Here is a 19,639-nt window from a genome sequence, read left to right as displayed (position 1 = left end):
TGCTCGTCGTTTTTAGAGTGCTCCTTGTTCCTTTAGGAAACAAACCCACGCGTCTGGCAGCGGCTCAGGCCCTTGTTTGCTCCACTTTGCAGATCACACAGCTTTACTCTGGAGCATCGAGACAGGGAGGTGCCTCGTCAAGTACACGGGCCACGTGGGGTCAGGTGAGCACCCCAGCATCCCCGGGTCGCCAGTCGCGGGGTGCGCTGAGCCATTTCAGGACAGCGAGGCATTGCCACGGACGGGGGGACCGACAGCCGCCGTGCTGTCAGGCGTGGGCTCCTGGAGGGACAGCCCAGCACCCCGAGCGACTCCGGGCAGGGGCCGTCTGCCTTTTACGCTGTTTCGCGCAAGAGGCGCGGAGCTAGTCGGGCACCAAAGTGCATGCGTTTCCCCTGGACAGCCGCGCACGCGCTCCGGACGCGCGGCCCCGCGCCTGGCCCTGCGCAGGCTGCCCCCTCACGGACCCCTCGCGCCCCGGTGCTGTGGCCAGGTTTCGGTCGCTCTTCTCCAGCGCCCCCTGTGGCCCCTCCCCTGGAGGGCAGCACCTCCAGTCGCCCTGTCAGGCAGCCCCGGCCCCGAACCCTTGTGGACAGGCTTGGAGGTGGCATCTGTCTTCCGCGTCTGGAGCTAGTAGTGCCCACCTGCCGACTTGTCGGGGGAGCGGGGGGACGGTGTGCCCCGAGTGTCTGCGTAGCTGCCCATGGGCCCAGTGAGCTCGTGCGTGCTCACTCTGTGAGGTGCGTGTCTCCCAGGGGTGCCCCGGGATTCAGCACGAGCAGACCCCCGCCCCTCCAGCATAGGTACTCGAGTCTGGGGCCTGTGGGGCATGCGGTGACGGTCTCGCTCGTTCCTGTTTCCCCAGCTCTTCCCCAGGGGGCTGCGGTCCAGTGCGAGCCTCGCACAGCCCCCTCTAGCATTTCCAGTTCCCTAGGAAGGGTGATCCGAGTGGCATAGCCGCGTCTCCCTGGCCGCAGTCTGGGGAGCGCTCCTTCCATGCCGTGTACAGCCCCGTGTCCCCGTTCGGGGGTGGGTATGGCGGGCACACGGGGTTTCTGAGAGCTGGGAGGAGGGCGTGGGCGTGGGGCCACCCGGGTGGGCAGCACAGTGGCCCTTCCCGTGCACATTATTTCCAACTCAGATGACTTCGCCATGTATAAAAAGACGGATTATTAGTATTTTTTTCCGTGGGTCCCGGGCCGCAGCAGTTTGGTAGCTGGTGTCTGGTGCTTCTGCGGTGTGTCTGTTTTCTTGAACGCCCTTGTTTACTCATCGTCTAAGTAAATGGGAAAATCTAGCATCGAATAGTCCGTTCTCTCAGTTTTTCAATTTAGCTTTGCAACGCATGCTGTGTGTAGCTGTAGTAAATATTGATGATGTTTTAATTGTGTTTTTGTCATATTTTTATTTTGCAGTAAATTCTATAAAATTCCACCCGTCAGAGCAGTTGGCTCTCACTGGTACGTTATTTCCTTTTCTTTATCGAACTGTCATTGATGATCTTGAAGCAGCCGTGACGATTCCCTCGTGTCAGTGGCACCCGAGCTCTCCACGCCTGCTCTGGAGTGGGGCAGCCGTCAGCAGACGCTTCAAGTCACGCGGGAGACGAGTGAGGGGAGACGCGCCGAGGCGCCCTTTCCCTCTCCCTACGGGGGCGCGCGCGCCGCGGGCCCCGAGGCCCCGTCCTCCCTGCCGGGTCCCTGACCCTGTGCGCGCCCGGTTCCAGGAACGAGAAAGTAGCCATCCCGAGTCACGGCCTTGCAGAGCCCGTGTCCTCGTCCCTTTCTCGGCGACTCCGAGCTTGGGTTTCACATGTTATACAGGGGTTTTAAAGGCGCCTCCATCATCACACGGAGGCGTTTGCCTATAAAACGTCCAACAGCCGTAGACCCCTTTGGTGTTTTTAGAGACAGTGACAGTAACCTTGAAAGACAGTGTTTGGCTGGGGCAGAGGTCAGCAGGCTTTGTCTGTGAAGGACCAGAAAGAAGTGTTTCCGTCCTTGGGGCCACGGGGCGTGTACCGCAGCTGCTCGGCTCTGTCCGTGCGCACAGGTGGGGGGACATGGCTCCCACAGGAGACGTTATTTCCAGGAGGGGCAGCTGCCCGCACTGGCCCGTGAGCGCAGCTCGCTGACCCCGGGAGAAGGGCCAGAGTAGTCGTCGTCGGTGCCTCGACCTGTGAGTGGAGTGAGGTGGGGAGGGCAGTTTGAGAGTCATGGGCCTGACCGCAGAGCGGCTGCCGCCTGAAGATGAAGTGGGCGAGGAGTTTCACGCGTATCAAATCGGCCCTTTGTCGTGTGATGGGGGGGGGGGACGGAGGGAGCTGAGCGACAGCCAGAGGTGGGGGAGGAGGGCCTGGGCCGGGGGACAGCTCGGAGAGGAGCGGCAGGGGCTAGCATGGGGGACGCGGCCGTGCCGGAGCGAAGGTGCGAGGTGGGCCCGGGCGGCCCCGGACGGGGAGAGCCTGGCCATGCCGGCGGGCCCGTCACGGACACCGAGAAAGATCCCGCTGTCCGCACGGGGCCGCCGCGACCTCGGGGCGGTGGGTCCCGCTTCGCCGGCCGCCGTGGCTGGTGAGAGTGAGGTCGTGGTGCTCGCCGGGCCTGGCCAGTCGCGAGGGCCGTCGCGTCGAGTCGGGGCACGTGCTCTTGGGCACCTTTCGCTTTCCCGAAACCCCCGTGACAGCTGCGAGGCGCGGGGTGTGCTTGGGTTCAGTTTACGGAGATTGGGCAGGTGGAGAATGAAACTTACTGCCTGTCGGTTTTCTCTGAACCTTCACAGCTTTCTACCCTAAAACGAAGGGGGGCGATTTTGTGCGTTATCCTGACTTCGCAGGTTGGCTCTGTTCTCAGCAGCAGCCTCGCACGGTCCCAGAAGTAGCTGCCTGAGTGACCGGCCTTCCTCTCGCTAGCGGTCACCAAGTTACACGTCCGATGGTGTGCAGAGCCTCGTGAAAAGCACGTTTTACACATGGTGTGCACTGTGGGTAATTGTCCCCCAATTTCTTTCTTCAGCTTCTGGAGATCAGACTGCTCACATCTGGAGATACGCGGTTCAACTGCCGACACCCCAGCCGGTGGCCGACAGCAGTGTAAGCAGCCCAAGCCCTCCCCCGATGCACGCCTGGGGTGTTGGTGGGTCTGGGTGTTGGCGGATCTTAGGGTAACCGTACCGTCTCGTGGATCGGATGTTTGTGTTCCCCCGAGTTCTTAGGTTCAGCCGTCATTCCCCACGTGGCTGTTTGGAGATGGGGCCTCTAGGAAGAAGTTGCGGTTCAACAGGGTCAAAGGGCGCGCCCCGGTCCTGTAGGCTTAGCGTCCTCACGAGGGGGCTCAGCAGAGGGCGGTGTGCTCCTGCCGCGCTCCCCCGCGGGGCCGTGTGAGCACACAGTGAGAAGGCCAGCAAGAGTGTGCTCCCCAGAAACCACATCTGTCACCACTGGTCTGGGTGCCCAGGCCTGGTGCTCCGTGCTGGCGGCCCCAGCAGACCACGGTGGCGGCGTCACCCGCGGCCGAGCCTGCTGTCGGCTCCCTTCTCACAGTCTTAAACCCCTGCTGTTAACGCTGTTAAATTCAGGGTCAGGCTTCAGTTCTTAGCATTTCGCATGTCAGCCTCCAGGCAGCTGGCGCACTGGCCCGCGGGAGACCGTGCCGGCCCGCGGCACGCGTGGCCCCGCTTCCGTGCGGGCGGTTTCGCTGCGGGCGACAGAGGAGTTTGGTGATGAGAGGAAGACCGAGGTGATGGGTGTCAGCCACAGGTCCTTCAGCGACTGTCTCGTCCTGCTGGGGACAGTCGTGCCACTCCTGCCCGACCCGGTGTGTGTGATCGCGCCGAGATCGTCGGCACCCTCGGGTTCCCGTCGGGGCAGCGTTGGCGGGCTCGTCCTCGCACGTGGCTCCCCTCTCCCCGCGCTGCTGCGGCGGGTCGGAGAGCTCGGCCTGCCCTCAGGCACGATTCTGGCCAAACGAGTCACGTTTGGCCAGAATCGTTGCAGGGATAGTAACCCTCGAGTTTCGATGTTGGTGCCTCTGAGTAGTCCTTTCCTTTTTCTTTTTTAACATTTGAGATGTTCTGTTTGCAGATGGGTTAAGTAAATCCCAGAAGAATGAGATTTTTTCTTTAGTTAGGGGGTCTCAACCGCGCATTTTTAGTTGAGCGATTATGTCCTTTAACAGTTTTTCCTTGTGGAATTACCGACTGTCCCTCATGCACCATACTTCACGTGCTCACTCAGGAAGCAAAGGCCGGGCACTGACGGAGGACAGGCAGAGGCGAGGGTGGCGGTCAGCGCTCGGAAAGGTCGGAAGTGAGTTACCATTGTGTGTTTTTTCCCCAAATAAGAAAATACCAATTTTGTCAGAGGAGAAAACTACGTAGAGCACATCCGTTTAAAAGCCCTGGCGGTTTGCACAGTGTCTCAAGTAGACTTTCTTTTCCCTTCTGTGTTTTTGCTGCATCAGACTCTGGGATTTTGGGGCTTGTATCTGCGGCCTCGGGGTTCGGGGGCCGCCGGGGGCACTGAGCCCGCATCCCCGTCTGTGGCTCACGCTCCGCCCGGGGGCTTCCGTGTGCCCTGCCTCCGGGGATGGCTCCGTCACGCCCTCCGCAGTTGCCGCCCAGTGCACTGGAGGCTCTGTGTTGGGGCCACTGTGCCCTTGAGCTCCTGCTGGGCCAATTAGCAGCTCTCCTGGGCTCCGAGGTGGACGCCCGTCGTCCAGGTTCTGCTCTTCTTGCAGACAGATGTTTTCTCCGCGTTTGGACCAGCGAGTGTTACTTGGCACCTGCCTCGCTGACGCGGAGATGCTCGGATGGTGGAGTGTCAACAGTAGTGGGTTTCTGGGTAGACCACTGTGTCACCTAGTTGTGTGATACTGAGTGACTCACTTCGTGGGGTCAATAGTCTCCATTTGCAAGTGAAAATTGGAGTGGGTGAGTTACATGTAGCTCCCAGGGGCCCTCTGTGAGCAAGCCGCGACCCAGGGGTTTGTGGCCTGCGGGCGGCCGGTGCTCAGGGGCGTGGCATTGATTGGCACTTCTCAGACGTTCTGTTCAGACGTCTCCGGCAGTAAAAAATGACTGAAGGTGGCTGTATCACAGACGGTTCTCACCTCCTGATCTTACAGTCATTCTTTGATACGCCTTAACTGCATTTGCATTCTAAACGTCTGTTCGTTCCTCGTGTGGTCTGGCAGGAGGACTTCCGCAAATGCCGACTCTGACCGACCTTTCCTGCGGCTCCTGTGACTAGGGCTTTCTCGCGGGGCCTCCAGCCTGCCGCTCTGTGTTCTTGCCCTTCCTGGGCCATTCCTTGGGGTCTGCCCTGCCTGTTCCCAAGACTGCGCTGCACCCACGACCCCCCACAGACCTCCCAGCGCCATGTGGAAGTTGCTCCTCGACCCACGTGTCACTCCTTGCGTCAGGATAGGCTGTGAGGAGCCCATCGGGCTCACGCCGCAGGCCGGGGTGCGCCCGAGCTGGCGTGAAGGGTGGGCTCTGACACGTTCCCTGTTCACCCCCTTCTCTACCTCTGCCTAACCCGTGACACCTGCTTATTCCGATTCCTGAGTAATTCTCGGTTACCTTTCTCTCCCCCCGAGGTCTCTGCCAAGTGTCCCCACCTGGTGCCTCTTCTGCATCTGCCCAGGGGACAGCCAAGGTGCAGGAGGCTCCTCAGTGCATCTGTGGGGCCAAGAAGGGGCCAGTGGCCAGCGTCACCCAAAGGAGAGCCCAGGCTGTGGGGTCCCCTTCAGGAATGTCCAGCGACCGTGTGTTTCTCCTGTTGGGTCCGATCACCTGCTTCCCCAGGCAGGGGTCAGTTCCCCTTGAGCAGGGCGACTCCACAGGAACACGCTTGTGCTGTCCTCACACCAAAGGGGAGGGGTCTCAGCCCTCGCTGTCACCATCTAGGGCACTGGCCAGTCCCCTGACTAGTCTTCCTGTTGGGTCAAAGTGCTTATGTCCAGTCTCTGCTCTGTGAAATCAGGAGTGGTCTTTGTATCATCTCAGCTGTCACCCCAGTGAGCCCTTGCTGACCCTCAGCCTCGGCTTGCATCCCCTCCCCGCTCGGGCCCCTGGACGTGCTTGCTGTCCTGACTCGCCACCTTCTCCCTCCCTGCTTGGCCCCCTTCCTGGACCTGTCCCCTCAGCCCCCACGCATCCTGCAGGTGCCACTCAGTGTCACAGACCGCCCACCTGAGTCAGCCTCGCGGGCGCAGCATGGCGCGTTGCCGGAGGCAGACGGCCGCGCACCCCTGTGGCCTCCCCCCGGCCGAGCACTGCTCTCCGGCACACCTCCCCCTCTGTCTACGTGGGCTCGTCCCCTGTGCCCCCTGCGCTGAGGCCTCGTGGCTGGCCTCGCCAGCAGGCCGCGGCAGGCCACGCTGGGCTGGGACACTGCCCCGCACGCACTTCCTCAGGTGGCGACTGCCGTGCCCGGTGACTTCCTCACTGTCCCTTTTGCTTCCTTCCCGTGTGGCCCCTGGCAGCCACAGACGTGTGCGGTGCAGCCACCCTCACCCGCCGGAGCCATCTGTCCTGCGGCCCACGCGGAGCCACATCCCCTGGTGTCCCACACAGAGCTCAGACGTGTCACCTCCCTGCTCCCCCTCCGGGCCCCTCCCGTCAGCGTCCCCCCACGCAGCAGACGCTCACGGTCACTCCTGGCCCCTCTGCATCACACCCCACGTCGCGTGTGTTTGGTTGGCTGGGTCACCTCCTCTTCCGGGAGACACCCTGGCCTCTGACACTTGGGCCTCCCCGTGTGCAGGCCACCTCCCCGTCCCCCGCCTGCACGCGGCGCTGTCCCGCGTGCTCGTCACCTCCCCCTCCACGGCCTCCCGCTGAGGCAGACCCGGCGCCTCTTGGCCCGCCCTTGCTGTGGTCCCCCGGGTTCGCCGGCCGCCGCTGGCCCGTTAGCTCCAGACTCTGTAGACACCGAAGACTCACTCAGTCTTACAGAGACCACAGAGCTGATGTGTCACAAACTGGGCTCTGACCATGCACAGTCTGCTCCGCTTGGTCCCCTGTCTCTGGAAGCACCTTCATCCTCAACCCGGTGAGTCACCTGCGGTTTCTCCCGGACCCCTCTGGACGCTGGCAGGTCCGGAAGCTGCCTCCAGAGGTCCTCGTGCAGCCCTCCTCTCGTCTCCTTCGCCGCCGCCCTGCCCAGGCCCCTTCTCCCGGTTCCCCGGGCCACCTCCGGTAGCCTCCTGCTGCGGCCCACTCAGGCGGCCGGGACAGCTCCGCCGATGGGGCTTACGTGTCACCTGGGCCTCGTCTCGTGCCGTAGGCTGGGTGGAGTCCCTGGTGCAGGCAGACTGGTTCCTCCTGAGGCCTCTCGCAGCGTGTAGACGCTGTCTCATCCCGTGTCCTCATGTGGCTGTCCCTCTGTGTCCTGACCTCACAGGGACACACGTCAGATGGGATCAGGGCCAGCCTAGGACCCCATTTTAACGTAATCACCCTTTAAAAAATTCCATCTCCATGTACAGTCACACAGTGAGGTGCACGTGTGAATCCGGGGGCTGCAGTTCAGCCCATGACACCCCTTCCATTTGTTCCCTCTGTGGACTGTTTACACGGAACACTGGATCTTTAAAGCATGAGTCAGACTGTTTCCCTTCCTTGCTCAGAACCATCTGGTGATTTTCCAGCGCACAGAGTAAAATCCAGAGTCCTTTCCCTCTCTGCCAGGTCCGTACGCCCTGCAGCGGCCACGTCTCTGGGTCCACCCCGCAGCCTCCTCCCCACAGCCACGCTTCCTCTCGGGCCTTCCGCCTGCTCGCGCGTCTGCCGGGAGCGCCGTCTCCCGTCTGTGGGTGTCGCGCTCCCTTGCGGCCGCGCATCCTGAGACGAGCAGTAGCCCCGCGGAGCTGTGGCCCGCTGCTCCTGAGTGAAAGAGCAGCCTCGTTCCTAGTCGTCACTCATGTTATTTTCCTTCTTCGCACTTACTACCGCCTGAGTCTGTGTGTGCTTGACGCCTGTTCCTGTACGTTGTGTGTCCGTGTGTGACCCATATTTCTATACCCCGCGTGTGTACCTGTGGCATGCATTTCTGCATTGGCATGTATACGCAACATGTATTTTCATTCTAGTGTGTGTGCATACCTGTGGTACATATTCCCGTACAAGCGTGCGTGTGTGTGTGTGTGGTTGGTCTTTCTTGCTGGCAAGGAAGCTCCCTGAGGCCCCGGCTTCAGCGCCCGCACCGCCTGGCCGTGCATCGTTCATATGCCCTTGGCACTTTGCCAGTCCTCCTCTGTGCCCAGCCTTTGGCCTGGCTCTGTGCAAGCCCTGAAGAATATTTGTTGAATAAACAGATAAGTGTTTTTTTAATGAACAGATAAATGTTTTTTAAAAGAGCTGAAGCCTGAGATGACTATTATGTTTTTATTTCTTTCGTCTGTGGCTTTTGATAAAAGACTTCGTGAACATTGTAGGAAAATAAAGTGAACACATCTATTGTTACAGCAATAGAATTCTAAATATATCTTAAGCATGCTCCCGACAGTTGAAATGTTCCTTTTTTTATTGTGATAAGTTACTGACTTTCAGTTGTATTTGTCTAGTTTTGTTACATTTCTACTAATATGTGGTAAAGACCTAAAATGTTGAAAATCATTTTATTTTCCATGTTATTGGTTAGTGGAAGCGGACCGTAGCTTGTTTGCTATCACGGTGTTACATGTGGCCCGTGGTTTTGGCCACGTGGATAGTCATGAAGGCGATAAACGCTCCCCGAGCACCAGGTTCGTCCCAGGAACCGTGCTGGTATTGGTCATGATGATGATCAGGCCCGAGAAGGGCACGTGACAACAGCCCGATTGTGCGGCCGCGTGAGCACAGGCCCGCGGAGCTCAGGGCTGCCTCTCTGCTCTCGCCTTCCACAGCAGATAGGTGGCGAGGACGAGGTCGAGTGCTCTGATAAAGATGAGCCCGACGCGGACGGAGACGCGTCCAGCGACTGTCCTACCATCCGGGCGCCGCTGACTTCTCTGAAGAGTCACCAGGGAGTGGTGATGGCCGCCGACTGGCTGGTCGGGGGGAAGCAGGCAGTGACGGCGTCCTGGGACCGGACGGCGAACCTGTACGAGGTGGAGACGGCGGAGCTCGTGCACTCCCTGACAGGTACGGCGGCGCCCGCCCGGCCAGCGCGGCTCAGGGCCGGGGCGCGCGGCTGCGGCTTTCAGAGCCCCTTTCCGGTACAACTGTCGGTGGCAGATTTCCCTTTTAGTAGGCTCAGTTGTCGCATGTAGTACCCAGATGTTTGAGACATGGCTGGTACGTTCATTTCCTGTTGCTTCGTAACACATTTCCATGAAAGTACTGTCTTAAAATTATACAAGTTAGTTGCCTCACGGTTTCCTTGGGTTGGGGGTTCCTGGCACATGCTGGCTGCCATCTGCTCGAGGTCTCACGATGAGACGAAGGTGTTGCCTGGGGCGTGACCTCCTCGGACGCTTGGGTTTCTTTTTTGCCGTTGCTGGAAGGACTCATTTCCTCACGGTGAATGAACAAGGTCCTGTTTTTTGGGCACTGTCAGCGGGAGACCGCTGTGAGCATCCAGCATGCCCCGGGGTCCCTCACGGCCCTGTCTGGAGGTGTCTCGCCCCTGGCAGTTTGACTTCTGCTCGACTCACAGGAGAGCATCTCAGCCCAGACCCTCACCAGGGCCCGTCTGCGGGTCGGGCCCCCGCGGGCAGCCCCCCAGCTCACCCTGCTACAGCTGCGCACCTGCTTTGCCTTCCAGTGTCCTGAGCTCACCTGGCGGCCAGCTCCTCACATCGCAGGTTCTGCCTGCAAGCAGGGGATGGTGTTGTCCGGCCCGTGCCTACCAGGGGTGAGGGCTCTGGGCTGTCTTAGGGTTCTGCCCAGCACGGGCTCTTTTAAAATTCGTCGGTATGTGCGTTTTCTCGTGAGAGTTAAGGGTCATTTTTCACTGAGGCTCCACATATTGTTATAAGTTACTCTGGAAGTGAAGAATTAAGAATTAATTTGTTCACATGCTCAGCCCCTTAAAGAGATCTGTCAGACTTTTAACCATCAGGTCAGCTGCACGCACACTCATGCTCCCTGCTAGTGCGCAGGCGGAAGGACGTCCAGGTGCTGAGGGAAGGGGTCCCACTGTGACCCCACGTGCCGTCAGTGGGCGACGCCTCGCGTCGGCTTTCACAGCGAGTGTTAGCAGTGGAGACTTGGAGGCTTTTTTGATTCCTGTGTTTCTATGGAAGTGTCACTGTAACTGGGTGCCTGCGGTGGGTGATGCTGACTCTCGTCGTCTTTGGTTGTAGGGCACGACCAGGAGCTCACGCACTGCTGCACACACCCCACCCAGCGGCTCGTGGTGACCTCCTCCCGGGACACGACCTTCCGCCTGTGGGATTTCAGGGACCCGTCCATCCACTCTGTCAATGTGTTCCAGGGCCACACGGAGTGAGTTACATCCGTTCAGACGTCTCTAACTGTCCGTGAAAAAGGTTTTGTGGAAAGATAAGAAAACGTCATTCTTACCTTAATTTTCAGCATTAATTTTACCGTCTTTCACAATGGCTACTCTTTTCTAAACCTTAGCTGCATTTTGGACACGTCAAAGAATTTAGAAGCCTAAGGGAAGTCACTAGTATTCTCTCAGGAGGCCGGTAGGAGTAGAGCAGGCAGTGGAGCGGGGTCAGGGAGGACCCGGGCCCTCCGGGGCTGGCGGCCCGGAGGTCACGCTGAGCGGGCTCTTCGCAGCCTCTCCCAGGTCCTCGCACTCTGCTCGTTCTCCCCCCGTCTCGCTGTGACATGTGCTGCAGACAGCCACACGCCGCCCCTCACCTGGCTGGCTGTTGGCAGCTCGCGTAACTGTGTCTGAACAGAGCTCTCTCTTTCCACAGACTTGTTCTGTTTACCCTTTGTCAGTCTTTGGGTATCGGCAGGGACTGGCTAGGGCTGGCGTGTGGGGCCGGAGGTGTGACCGCCCGCTTCCCGGCATGGCGGCGCTGGGACCCGCAGCGGTGCCTTGCCTCCGCCGCCCTGGGAGGCCCCATGTTGCGGGGTCCGCACCTGGGCTGCAGGTGGCTTCGTTCCTGCGTCCTGTCAGCCGCGGGCCTCTAGCAATGACTGCCGCTGGGGCCAGCAGGAAGGGAGGCATTTCAGTGTTCCTGCCGAGGTGTCTTCTTAGTGACTGCTGCTTTGTCGTCTTTGGCATGGGGGCGCTAGGTTCACGGCCATGTAACCCGTGAAAGCTACAGAACACGGCACCTTTGCGCGTGGGCATGAGCGTGTCCCCGTGCGGAGGCGTCGTGGCAGACCCGAGCCCCGCGGGAGGGCAGTGGCTGGTCTCGGGTGAGTGTGCAGCGTAGTCGCTCACCTCTGTCCTGAGCGTGGCTTCTGCCCCTCACAGCAGTGGTCTCTGACCTACAGGACGCCCGCGAGCCTGGCCACTGCGCTGCCATCTGTCCCCCAGGCCGGCCGAGCCGTGCCGTCGGCATTCACAGCGTTGCCCAGTGTTTGTCCACCGGGAAAGCATGTCGGGTGTCCTTGGGGGGCGTCGTCCTGCCGGGCGGGGGTCTCCCGCTTTCTGGGTCGTCAGTTTCTCGCGCCTTCCTGATGGGGCTCTTCCTGCCTGTTACACACAGGACTCGGGACGTGCAGTGCCCGGGGCTTTGCTGGGCTCCACTTGTGAGATGTGGCGCGTGTTTAGTGGGTCGTCGCTTCAACGGGGGCGCCGTTTCTTAAGAGCGTGTGACCACGTACCCACATGCACTTGACTTGGCACGCTCTTTGGGAGACTGTCTCTCAGCATGCTTTCATCTCCAGGAGCTCGGCACACATTCTTTAGTGGCGTGTCCTGGAGTCTCATGCATTTCTGTGCAGTTAATTCGAACTTCTGTGCGTGGGGCTGTTGGGAGGCAGGTGCCGCTGGGCAGGCGTCAGCATACGTGGTCTGTGCCACGTCCCCGTCACAGCCCGTTTCTCCGGGGGCTGAGGGAGATCGTTTTTTTTCTTTTCATTTTCACTGTTCTTCCTGTACTTCTGTGGATTCTGTGTCGTTTTTAAAAAGTGGAGTTCGAGATGTGTTGACCGTTTTTGCTGGACAGAGACAGGGCTCCTTGATGCAGCCTCAGCTTTGGGCTTTTGTCCGCAGCTTTCAGGAAAGACAAACGCCTTTTTCTTTTTTGACGTGTTATGTGTATTTTCGTTTTGTACTGTGAAATCTCTTCATTTTGGCAGGCGATCCTCCGTGGTAGGGTTTCCTTAGTGTGACCGGCTGTCGTTCGCCTGGCCGGCAGTGGCCGCGGCTCCCCCTGTGGTGCGCCGAGTCACGTGGAAGACGCTCTGGGCGCTTTTCATAGCAGGTTGTTTTCCTGAGAGCAGGCGTGAGCGCTTGTGTCGTGTGTTCTTCTTAGAACTAACGGAAATGTTTAAGTAAAATTTTTGAGCGTCACAGGGATTTAAACTGTCGGTAGTTTGTTTCCTACACACTCTGTCCTCATTGTCAAGAGCCGGGACTGGAACCCAGTGGTGTTCATCTGGAATAAGCCAGACCCTTACGTGGTCACGTGTGTCCGGCTGGCGCCGTTGGTCATTGGCGGGCCCGCTGCTGGAAGGAGTCCTGCCAGGTGGCCTGCCCCTCTGTGTCACGTGGGCGCGCCCTCCGTGGCCTGGCGCTTGGCTCGCGGTCATTCTAGCCGGACCCACCCTGGGCGCATGAGGCGTGGATGTTTCTGCAGGAGCGTCTTACTGTCCTAAGACTGCTTTTCGGTTAAATCCCTGACTTTTGAGAGGAACGTCGGACGTGCTCATGTAGGTGGTTTTGTAACAGAAACACCCAGATTCCTGCTGCCTCTGCGGGGTTCGGAAGACTGCACCCCCCTTTTGCTGTTTTGTTTTGTTTCAGTTACTATAAAAAGGGACTGACGGTCGAGGCTGTCACTGGGTCATTAAGCTTCCCCCATAGGTGGCCAATGACTCGTCTCTACCCGGCTGACGGGGTTTAGAAGTGTGAATAGACGCGTGGCACTGAAAAAACCTGAAATTAGCACGACATGGGTAAAATACTGGGAATGCAGTTACTTTTCTCTTTTTTGGTTTAATCCTTTTCGTGTGATTGCAACTTCACTCCCAAATGTGAACTCCAGCACTTTCTTCTAAAGGAAAAAAACACCATGTCTAACAGAACGAAATCAGTCAAAAATCATAGTGATTGCTTTAAAGTTAGGACATTTTCATATGTTTTTATTTATAAATACTCAGAGGAGATATTTAACACTAAGTTACTAAATTCATATACTCAGTAAGGAGAAAAGGGTATTGAATTTTGTATTGCGCTATTATTAACAGTTTTCGGAACGCTTTTGGGAGGAAAGCACGCTCTGACAGCATGACATTTCACCCCGTCTGGCTGGTCTGGACCGTCTCGAGTCCCGATTGGTCAGTGATCCCGCTGTGCGCAGGCCGCAGGTTTCCTATTCCACGCTGTCTCCTCTGGGTATTTGGCCGTGAAAGCATATGAAAGTGTTAAAACTTTAAAGCAGTCGCCATAGTTTTTAACTGACTTTTAATTTGGGTCGTCCGTGCTCGGTGTGTGGTCCCGTTGCTGGCCGGCTCGGCGATGGACGGGCGGGCCGCGCGGCCCCGCTGCTGCCTGCGCCTGCAGCCGAGCCCTCCCCGTGTGCCAGGATGGCGGTTCTGTCTTCCGTCCAGTGAGAGGGGCTGGAAATGGTCGTGCCGCGGACGGTCGGGAGCCTAGTTCCTGGCAGCAGCAGGTTGGTGGGTCTGAGGTTATCACAAAACCAGGACTCGCGGACGGTGCCGACCCCCGTGTACTGGCCAGGGTCGTGTCCTCAGCCGCGTTAGGGTCCCGGAGATGACAGAAATGAGACCTGACTGCAGCGGCTGGGTGGAGGGGTGCTCTGCACGTTTGTTCAGCGTGAGTTGGTGGATGTGTGTCTTGTCCTGGAGACGAGGCCGGGGGCGGGGTCAGTACCACGTGCATTCGCACCGCGGGTGTGGGGGCGTGGCGCCGGTTTGCCGTCCACGAGGTCACTCGCAGGGGCACTGCCTTTCTCTGAGACAGCGCTGGAGGTCATCTCTTGTCAGCCGCTGGGAGCCACCTCGTTTCCTTCCCCCATCTCTTGTTCTGGGAAGCCTGCAGCTTAGATGTGCCACAGGTGACGTGGCCAGACCCCCAGCGAATGTCCGACATTTCGCCTCAGCCTGGCTCTTTCCAGGAAGAGGAGGTTTAGTTTTTGTCCACCCAGAAGGGCCGGTCAGAGGGCTGGTCAGAGGGGGACTTTGAGAGAGCGAGTGCATTCCGATTGCCGTGCGCCTCGGCCCTGCCAGGAGCCGTCGCGCCACCTCAACTCTCCGCGGGGCTGACCCGGGCGAGGACCACCGGGCCATCAGCACCGACGCTCGCTTCCCTGTGGCGCTGCTGCAGACTCGGGAAGGCAGACGTGAACCGGTGCACGGGCCGCCGCCTGCAGTGTGCCGGCCGGGGTGGGGCCTGCGTGCAGGGCCGCTGGTCAGCAGGGCCCCGGTGCCCGGTTGGGCTTGCCTCAGGCAGTCGCTGTCGCCGTCTGCTCCCGCTCAGCCATATGCTGGAGCTGCAAGGTGCTGACTCTGCTGCCACCCGGGGCCCGTGAGAGTCAAGCCTCAGATGGCCAAACATGCAACGTGAGAGTTCCACCCGAGCTGCAAGGAGCCTGGGCAGCTGTCACTTGGGAGCCTCCCCTCACTGGACAGGAAGCGCAGGCGGTGAAGGCCTGTGGTGCTCGGGCCTGAGCTCCAAAGCGAAATCTGACCTTCAGTGGCTTTCGCTGCTTCCATGGGGAACCCATGGGTGCTTCCTGGAGTCATGCGATTCTGCCTCTGTCTCCTTCAGTGAGCAGGTCAGATACTCGATGCAGGAGCAGTTGTTTCTGAGCACATCGCTGAAGAAGCAGTGGGAGGTAGGCCATGGCTCATTTTATACACGTACCCGCGTGTACCTAGCCACACGCGTATGTCCCATGTAGTCCGTGTTGCAGCTGGTGGGCACGCTCGTGTATACCTGTGCACACGTATCGTGTGACGTGTAGCTGTCGCAGCTGCCGGACATACTCATGGTTACGGACGCGCGTTTGCACGCAGCCCCGCTGTCCGGGCACCCAGGCACGTGTAGCCCAGCGCTGGGTGGACTCGCTCCGGCTCGCCCTCCTTCCACCGCCAGCGAGGAGACGTGCCCCTGGGCCCCCGAGGCCTCGGCGCCAGGGCTGCGGCGGGCCACCCTTCTCACCCCGTAAGGCGGCAGCGACCCGCCTCCAGCCGCGCAGTTTTGGGCCGAGTCTACCAGTGCTCGTTCCCGATACGCTTCTGACTTTCATTTCTTTAATTACTGTGACGAGGAGAGCTCGTCTCTGTTATCACTCTCAAAGCTGATGTAAAATTCTTTCCACTTTTGAAGATTTAAGAAAAAGCGAAACCTTTGCCGTTCTTTCATCTCCAGCTTCTTTTACACAAACTCGCATCGTGGAGATGTTGAGAGTACGTAGCAGGCGAGTCTCGGGTTCAGCAGGCGAGGGGGACGGAAAGCGAGGGAGTTCCCAGAGGGCGGCGCCTCCCCCGGTGTACACGGAGCACGCTCCGCCAGATGCCCGTGGGGCGAGCGGCGTCATTGCAGATCTCCGGAACTCACTGTCAGCTGTTACGTCGTTCAGTGAGAACGAAACAAGGTCCTGGGTTCTCGCACGGGGTTTCCGAGTCTTGACTGGGTGTCGAGGCAGGAAGTCGTCCATGAGTCTTGCTCGTCCTAACTTCCCTGTAGTCGTTTTAACTCGGGGTGTGTGCAGCTCTCGTCCTTGGTCTGTGGGAAGGATTTGTAATTAATAAAATGCCGAGGAGGAGGACCCAGTCGCGTAACTGAGCGTACCTTTGGGACCACTTTTGAGACCACTTTGGAGCCCTTCTCCCTGCCACTGACAAACCCGGTCACTGGGGGAGCCTTCCGGGGGAGCCTTTCCGAGGGAGCCGTGAGCCTCACAGGTGGCCGACAGAGTGCCCCTGTGTATGGCATTAAAGCCAGATTGCCCTCTCCTCTGGGTATAAGCCGCACAGCGGGTGGTCGTCCCCTGCCCCGTTGGGTTGTCGCACGCGCAGCAGAGGCCAGCACGGGGTTAACTCAGAGTCCTTGGCGGACGGCTGGTGGACGGCTGTGTAGTCCAGCCCATCCTGCCAGAGTTAGATGGGACGTTTGGAGGCAAGGCTCTGTGTCTCTCTGGGGGCCAAGGTCGCACAGGACAGGCTGCGGTGTGCCCTTGAGCTCTGCCCAGCGTGTGCATGTGCTCGGAGGCCCGCGTGTGCCCGCGGCGCCCGCCTGGCTGCCTGAGGCCCAGTCTCTAGACACTGGGAAGTGGTTACAGAGCCGGTGACCTGATGGCTCTCTGCACACAGACCATGGTCACGAAGGTCACGTCGCGCGTGCAGACCTGCGTGGGCAGGCGTGGGAGGGCTCTGCCTCGCTGGCGGGCTGCACGGTGTGCACAGCGCAGCACACCCACACCGGCGGCTGGTGCGGCCGGGGCCATGCCAAGACCACATGCTTGCATAGCTGTCCGTGGACCTGGGGAGCCGCAGCCTGCGCCCCGGCCATGCCCGCCCTGCGCCCGGCCGCCAGGCTCCCCGCCTCGCCCCAGCCGGAGGCGGCGCGTGGGCCTTCCGGGGGCCCTCTGTACACCGCCCTCTCCCAGCCCTGCGTCTCGGCAGATTGTTGTGCAGAACAGCTTTGCGGCTCTGTGTGACGGCGGGACAGCTGTGAGCCCTAATGTGGACTGCTGGCGTGGCACTCTCTCCCTCGACCGAGACCCTCGCAGGGAGCGGAGTGTTCCAGACCGGGCAGCAGCGTGCGGCGAGGAGGCGCATGCTGGCAGCTGGAAGCTCATGCGCGGCTGCTCTTGGCGACAAGATAAACGAGCCGGCGGGGGCTTGGCAGAGTCTGAGCTCCCCGGCGCGCGGCCGCGGTGCTGGTGCTCCCGCGGGGCGCTGCCTGGTGCCAGATCTCCCTCCGAGGCCCACAATACCTGTCAGCGCTGTGATTTATTGGAGAGCTAACGTCTCCCAGCGTTTCGTTAACACAGGGTCGGGCGGTCTTTTGTGGAGACGCCCCTGGGAACTTAGCAGAGCGGTCTCCCCTGCGCTTGGCCTGCTCCTCCTGGAGACACGTGCACGGAGCTGCGCCCCCTCGGCCAAGGTGGGGCCTTCTGAGGCGCGGGGGCCGTGCCCCCTGGTCCGGCCAGGCCCTGGCGTCGACGGCTTTCAGGGAGGCCAGTCGGATGGGCTTTGGGGCGAGGCTCCAGGTTCTTCCCGTCGTGTCCCACGTGGCGTCCCAGGGGGGTGGAGGCTGGGGGGCTGCTCAGCCCACAGCAGTGGTCACCCCACGCCGGCCGTGCTGGGGCTGAGGCCCCCCGGCGGGGACTCTGCGTGTGCAGTGCTGGTGGAGCAGTGTTGGGCCCAGGGTCCAGGTTGGGCCGGGGCTTTCTGAACCTGAAATGCTTATTCCTGGTTTTAGGCTCTACGTCAAATAAAAATAGTTTGAAATTATATAGTGTGGTTACGTATGTGAAATATATGTGATTGAGTTGTAGTTAATTTTCATGCCTCTGAAATGTCTCGTAAGTATTCTGGGAGGCCGTTATTTGGGGCCAGGGTTGTCAGGGGTGCTGAACTTATATTCTCGAGCCTTTCTTTTTATCTTTAACATGTTTTCCTTCTTTACCGAGCTGTAGTTGAGAAGTAAGGCTTGAGTGTGCTAACGGGGAGCGGCGTGAGGTTGGAGCAGGCACGCTGAGGTGGCCCCCAGGAGCGGGCGGGTCAGCGCCGCCGTCACCTCCCCCCCCCCCCCCCCCCCCGTGCCCGTGTGCGCTCAGGTTCGCCGATCCGCGCTCGGCGGCCTCTGGGGCGCAGCCGCGGCTCTGACCCTGTACTTTCCTTGTAGCACCGTGACCTCCGCTGTGTTCACCGTCGGGGATAATGTCGTCTCGGGCAGTGATGACCGCACCGTCAAGGTCTGGGATCTGAAGAACATGAGGTCCCCCATTGCGACCATTCGGACAGACTCCGCCATCAACAGGTGAGGGGCGTTGCTTGTGGCTCAGCTGCGGCCCTGACGTGAGGGGCGGCTCGGGTCGGTCGCAGGGCCATGCCTGTCATGTAGATGCGGTGTGTAATCGGTAGGGCCTTGGCGAAGTGGCTTTGCCGCCTGGGACACAGCAGGTGCTCTCCCTCTGAAGCACACTCAGCGTCATGTACATGCTGAGACGCAAACATAAACTCCGGCTGCCGTAGCGGCTTGTGAGAGTTAGAGTGTCCGCGTCCCGCAGCTCTGGTTTGCGACCGGGCAGTGCGTGCGCGTCCCCTGTGGGCTGCGTGTGAGTAAGCGGGTCTCTGACCCAAAGCCTGCATGAGGGGGTCTTGCGGTTCATAGTGGGTTCTGTCCTGAAATGCGCATAAACTTGTGTTGTCACTGCTTCCTACGTGACCCGTTTTTATTTCTTTGCAGGATCAACGTATGCGTTGGCCAAAAAATCATTGCCCTGCCGCACGACAACCGGCAAGTGAGGCTGTTCGACATGTCCGGGGTGCGGCTGGCGCGGCTGCCCCGCAGCAGTCGGCAGGTAACGGCGCGGCGGCTCCCGAGACCGCGTCCTGTGGCCTGGCCCGGGGCTGCGGGCCGCGGGCGCAGCTTTCTGATGGGGGGAGACGCGTTATCCTCACAGCGTCTTTGATAGGATAGATCCAAGTAACATCACTTCAACATGTATGTCATCAGTGGGAAAGCGTGAGTGATTTCCCATTCTTACTCTCTTACTAAGTCTGGACAGTAGATTTTCATTTGGAAATACTCGATGTGTTTAGCGTTCCTAAAATTTAACATCAAAAAGTTTTCCCGATACCTGAACTGAGTATCGGTTTTTAAGCTTAACCCAGGTGGAGTCAGCGTCTGCTTTGCCAGCCACATCTCGGGCGCCGGCGTGCGTGGGATGGGGGCGCGTCCTGGAAAGCCGTCCCGGGGCGCTGCTGGGGGCGCGTGCTCCCAGGCGTCTGCGTGGTCCGCCTGCACGGTCAGCCTGCACGGGCTCCACCCTGGCCGGGACGGCCCTCTCCATGGCGGGTGCCAGGACCGAGTCCACTGCCGGTGGCTTTCCCGGGAGGCGGGTGCCGCGCGCTGGGCCCACATGGTGCGGGGGACTCGGGTCAGCGTGCACCGTGGCGCCGGCACCCCCTGTCACGCTCGCCGGCTGACCCCGTGCCTGTGTGGGACCACGTCCCTGGGTGCCCCGCGTTTGAGAGCGCCTGGCAGTGGCACAGCACCCCCCCCAGCCCCCCCGTGGGTGCGGGGGGCGGCGCCGTGGCAGGCCACCCTGCTGGCCCCGGCTGCCTCCCTCCGGGCCCCGTGCCTGCCTGAGCCCCGGCACACGGCCTCTCTCCCTCGCTTCCGGTGCCACCGCTCTCCTCCTGAGGAGGCCCGGGCCCTGAGGCCGCGGTGTTGCGTCTGCACCCCAGGCCCCTGCACGGCTGCTCGTGCCCGTGGTGTGGCTGCCCCGTCCCACCGCGGGGGGAGCCTCAGCGCGGTCGTAAGCTGCAGGCCGGCCCCACGGGATGGGGCGCAGGGACCACGGGC

General features: G+C 60.3%; 1 protein-coding gene across 10 annotated transcripts in view; it reads left to right on the top strand.

Annotated features, from left to right (window-relative positions):
- Positions 1–19,639, top strand: part of WDR37 (WD repeat domain 37) — a 45,142-nt gene that overhangs the window by 21,023 nt on the left and 4,480 nt on the right. For 9 of the 10 annotated variants that reach the window (XM_016162191.2, XM_036228232.1, XM_016162189.2 and 6 more), the window contains 7 exons: positions 93–164; positions 1,416–1,460; positions 3,015–3,091; positions 8,889–9,126; positions 10,290–10,431; positions 17,954–18,088; positions 18,518–18,632. In XM_016162191.2, the coding sequence (XP_016017677.1) occupies positions 93–164; positions 1,416–1,460; positions 3,015–3,091; positions 8,889–9,126; positions 10,290–10,431; positions 17,954–18,088; positions 18,518–18,632 (824 nt within the window). The remainder of the gene's footprint in view (positions 1–92; positions 165–1,415; positions 1,461–3,014; positions 3,092–8,888; positions 9,127–10,289; positions 10,432–17,953; positions 18,089–18,517; positions 18,633–19,639) is intronic. The other variant, XM_036228235.1, reaches the window with a different exon arrangement.

Source organism: Rousettus aegyptiacus, unplaced genomic scaffold (genome assembly GCF_014176215.1).
Source record: "Rousettus aegyptiacus isolate mRouAeg1 unplaced genomic scaffold, mRouAeg1.p scaffold_m13_p_10, whole genome shotgun sequence".
NCBI lineage: Eukaryota > Metazoa > Chordata > Mammalia > Chiroptera > Pteropodidae > Rousettus > Rousettus aegyptiacus.
This window is presented reverse-complemented; position numbering and strand designations above follow the sequence as displayed.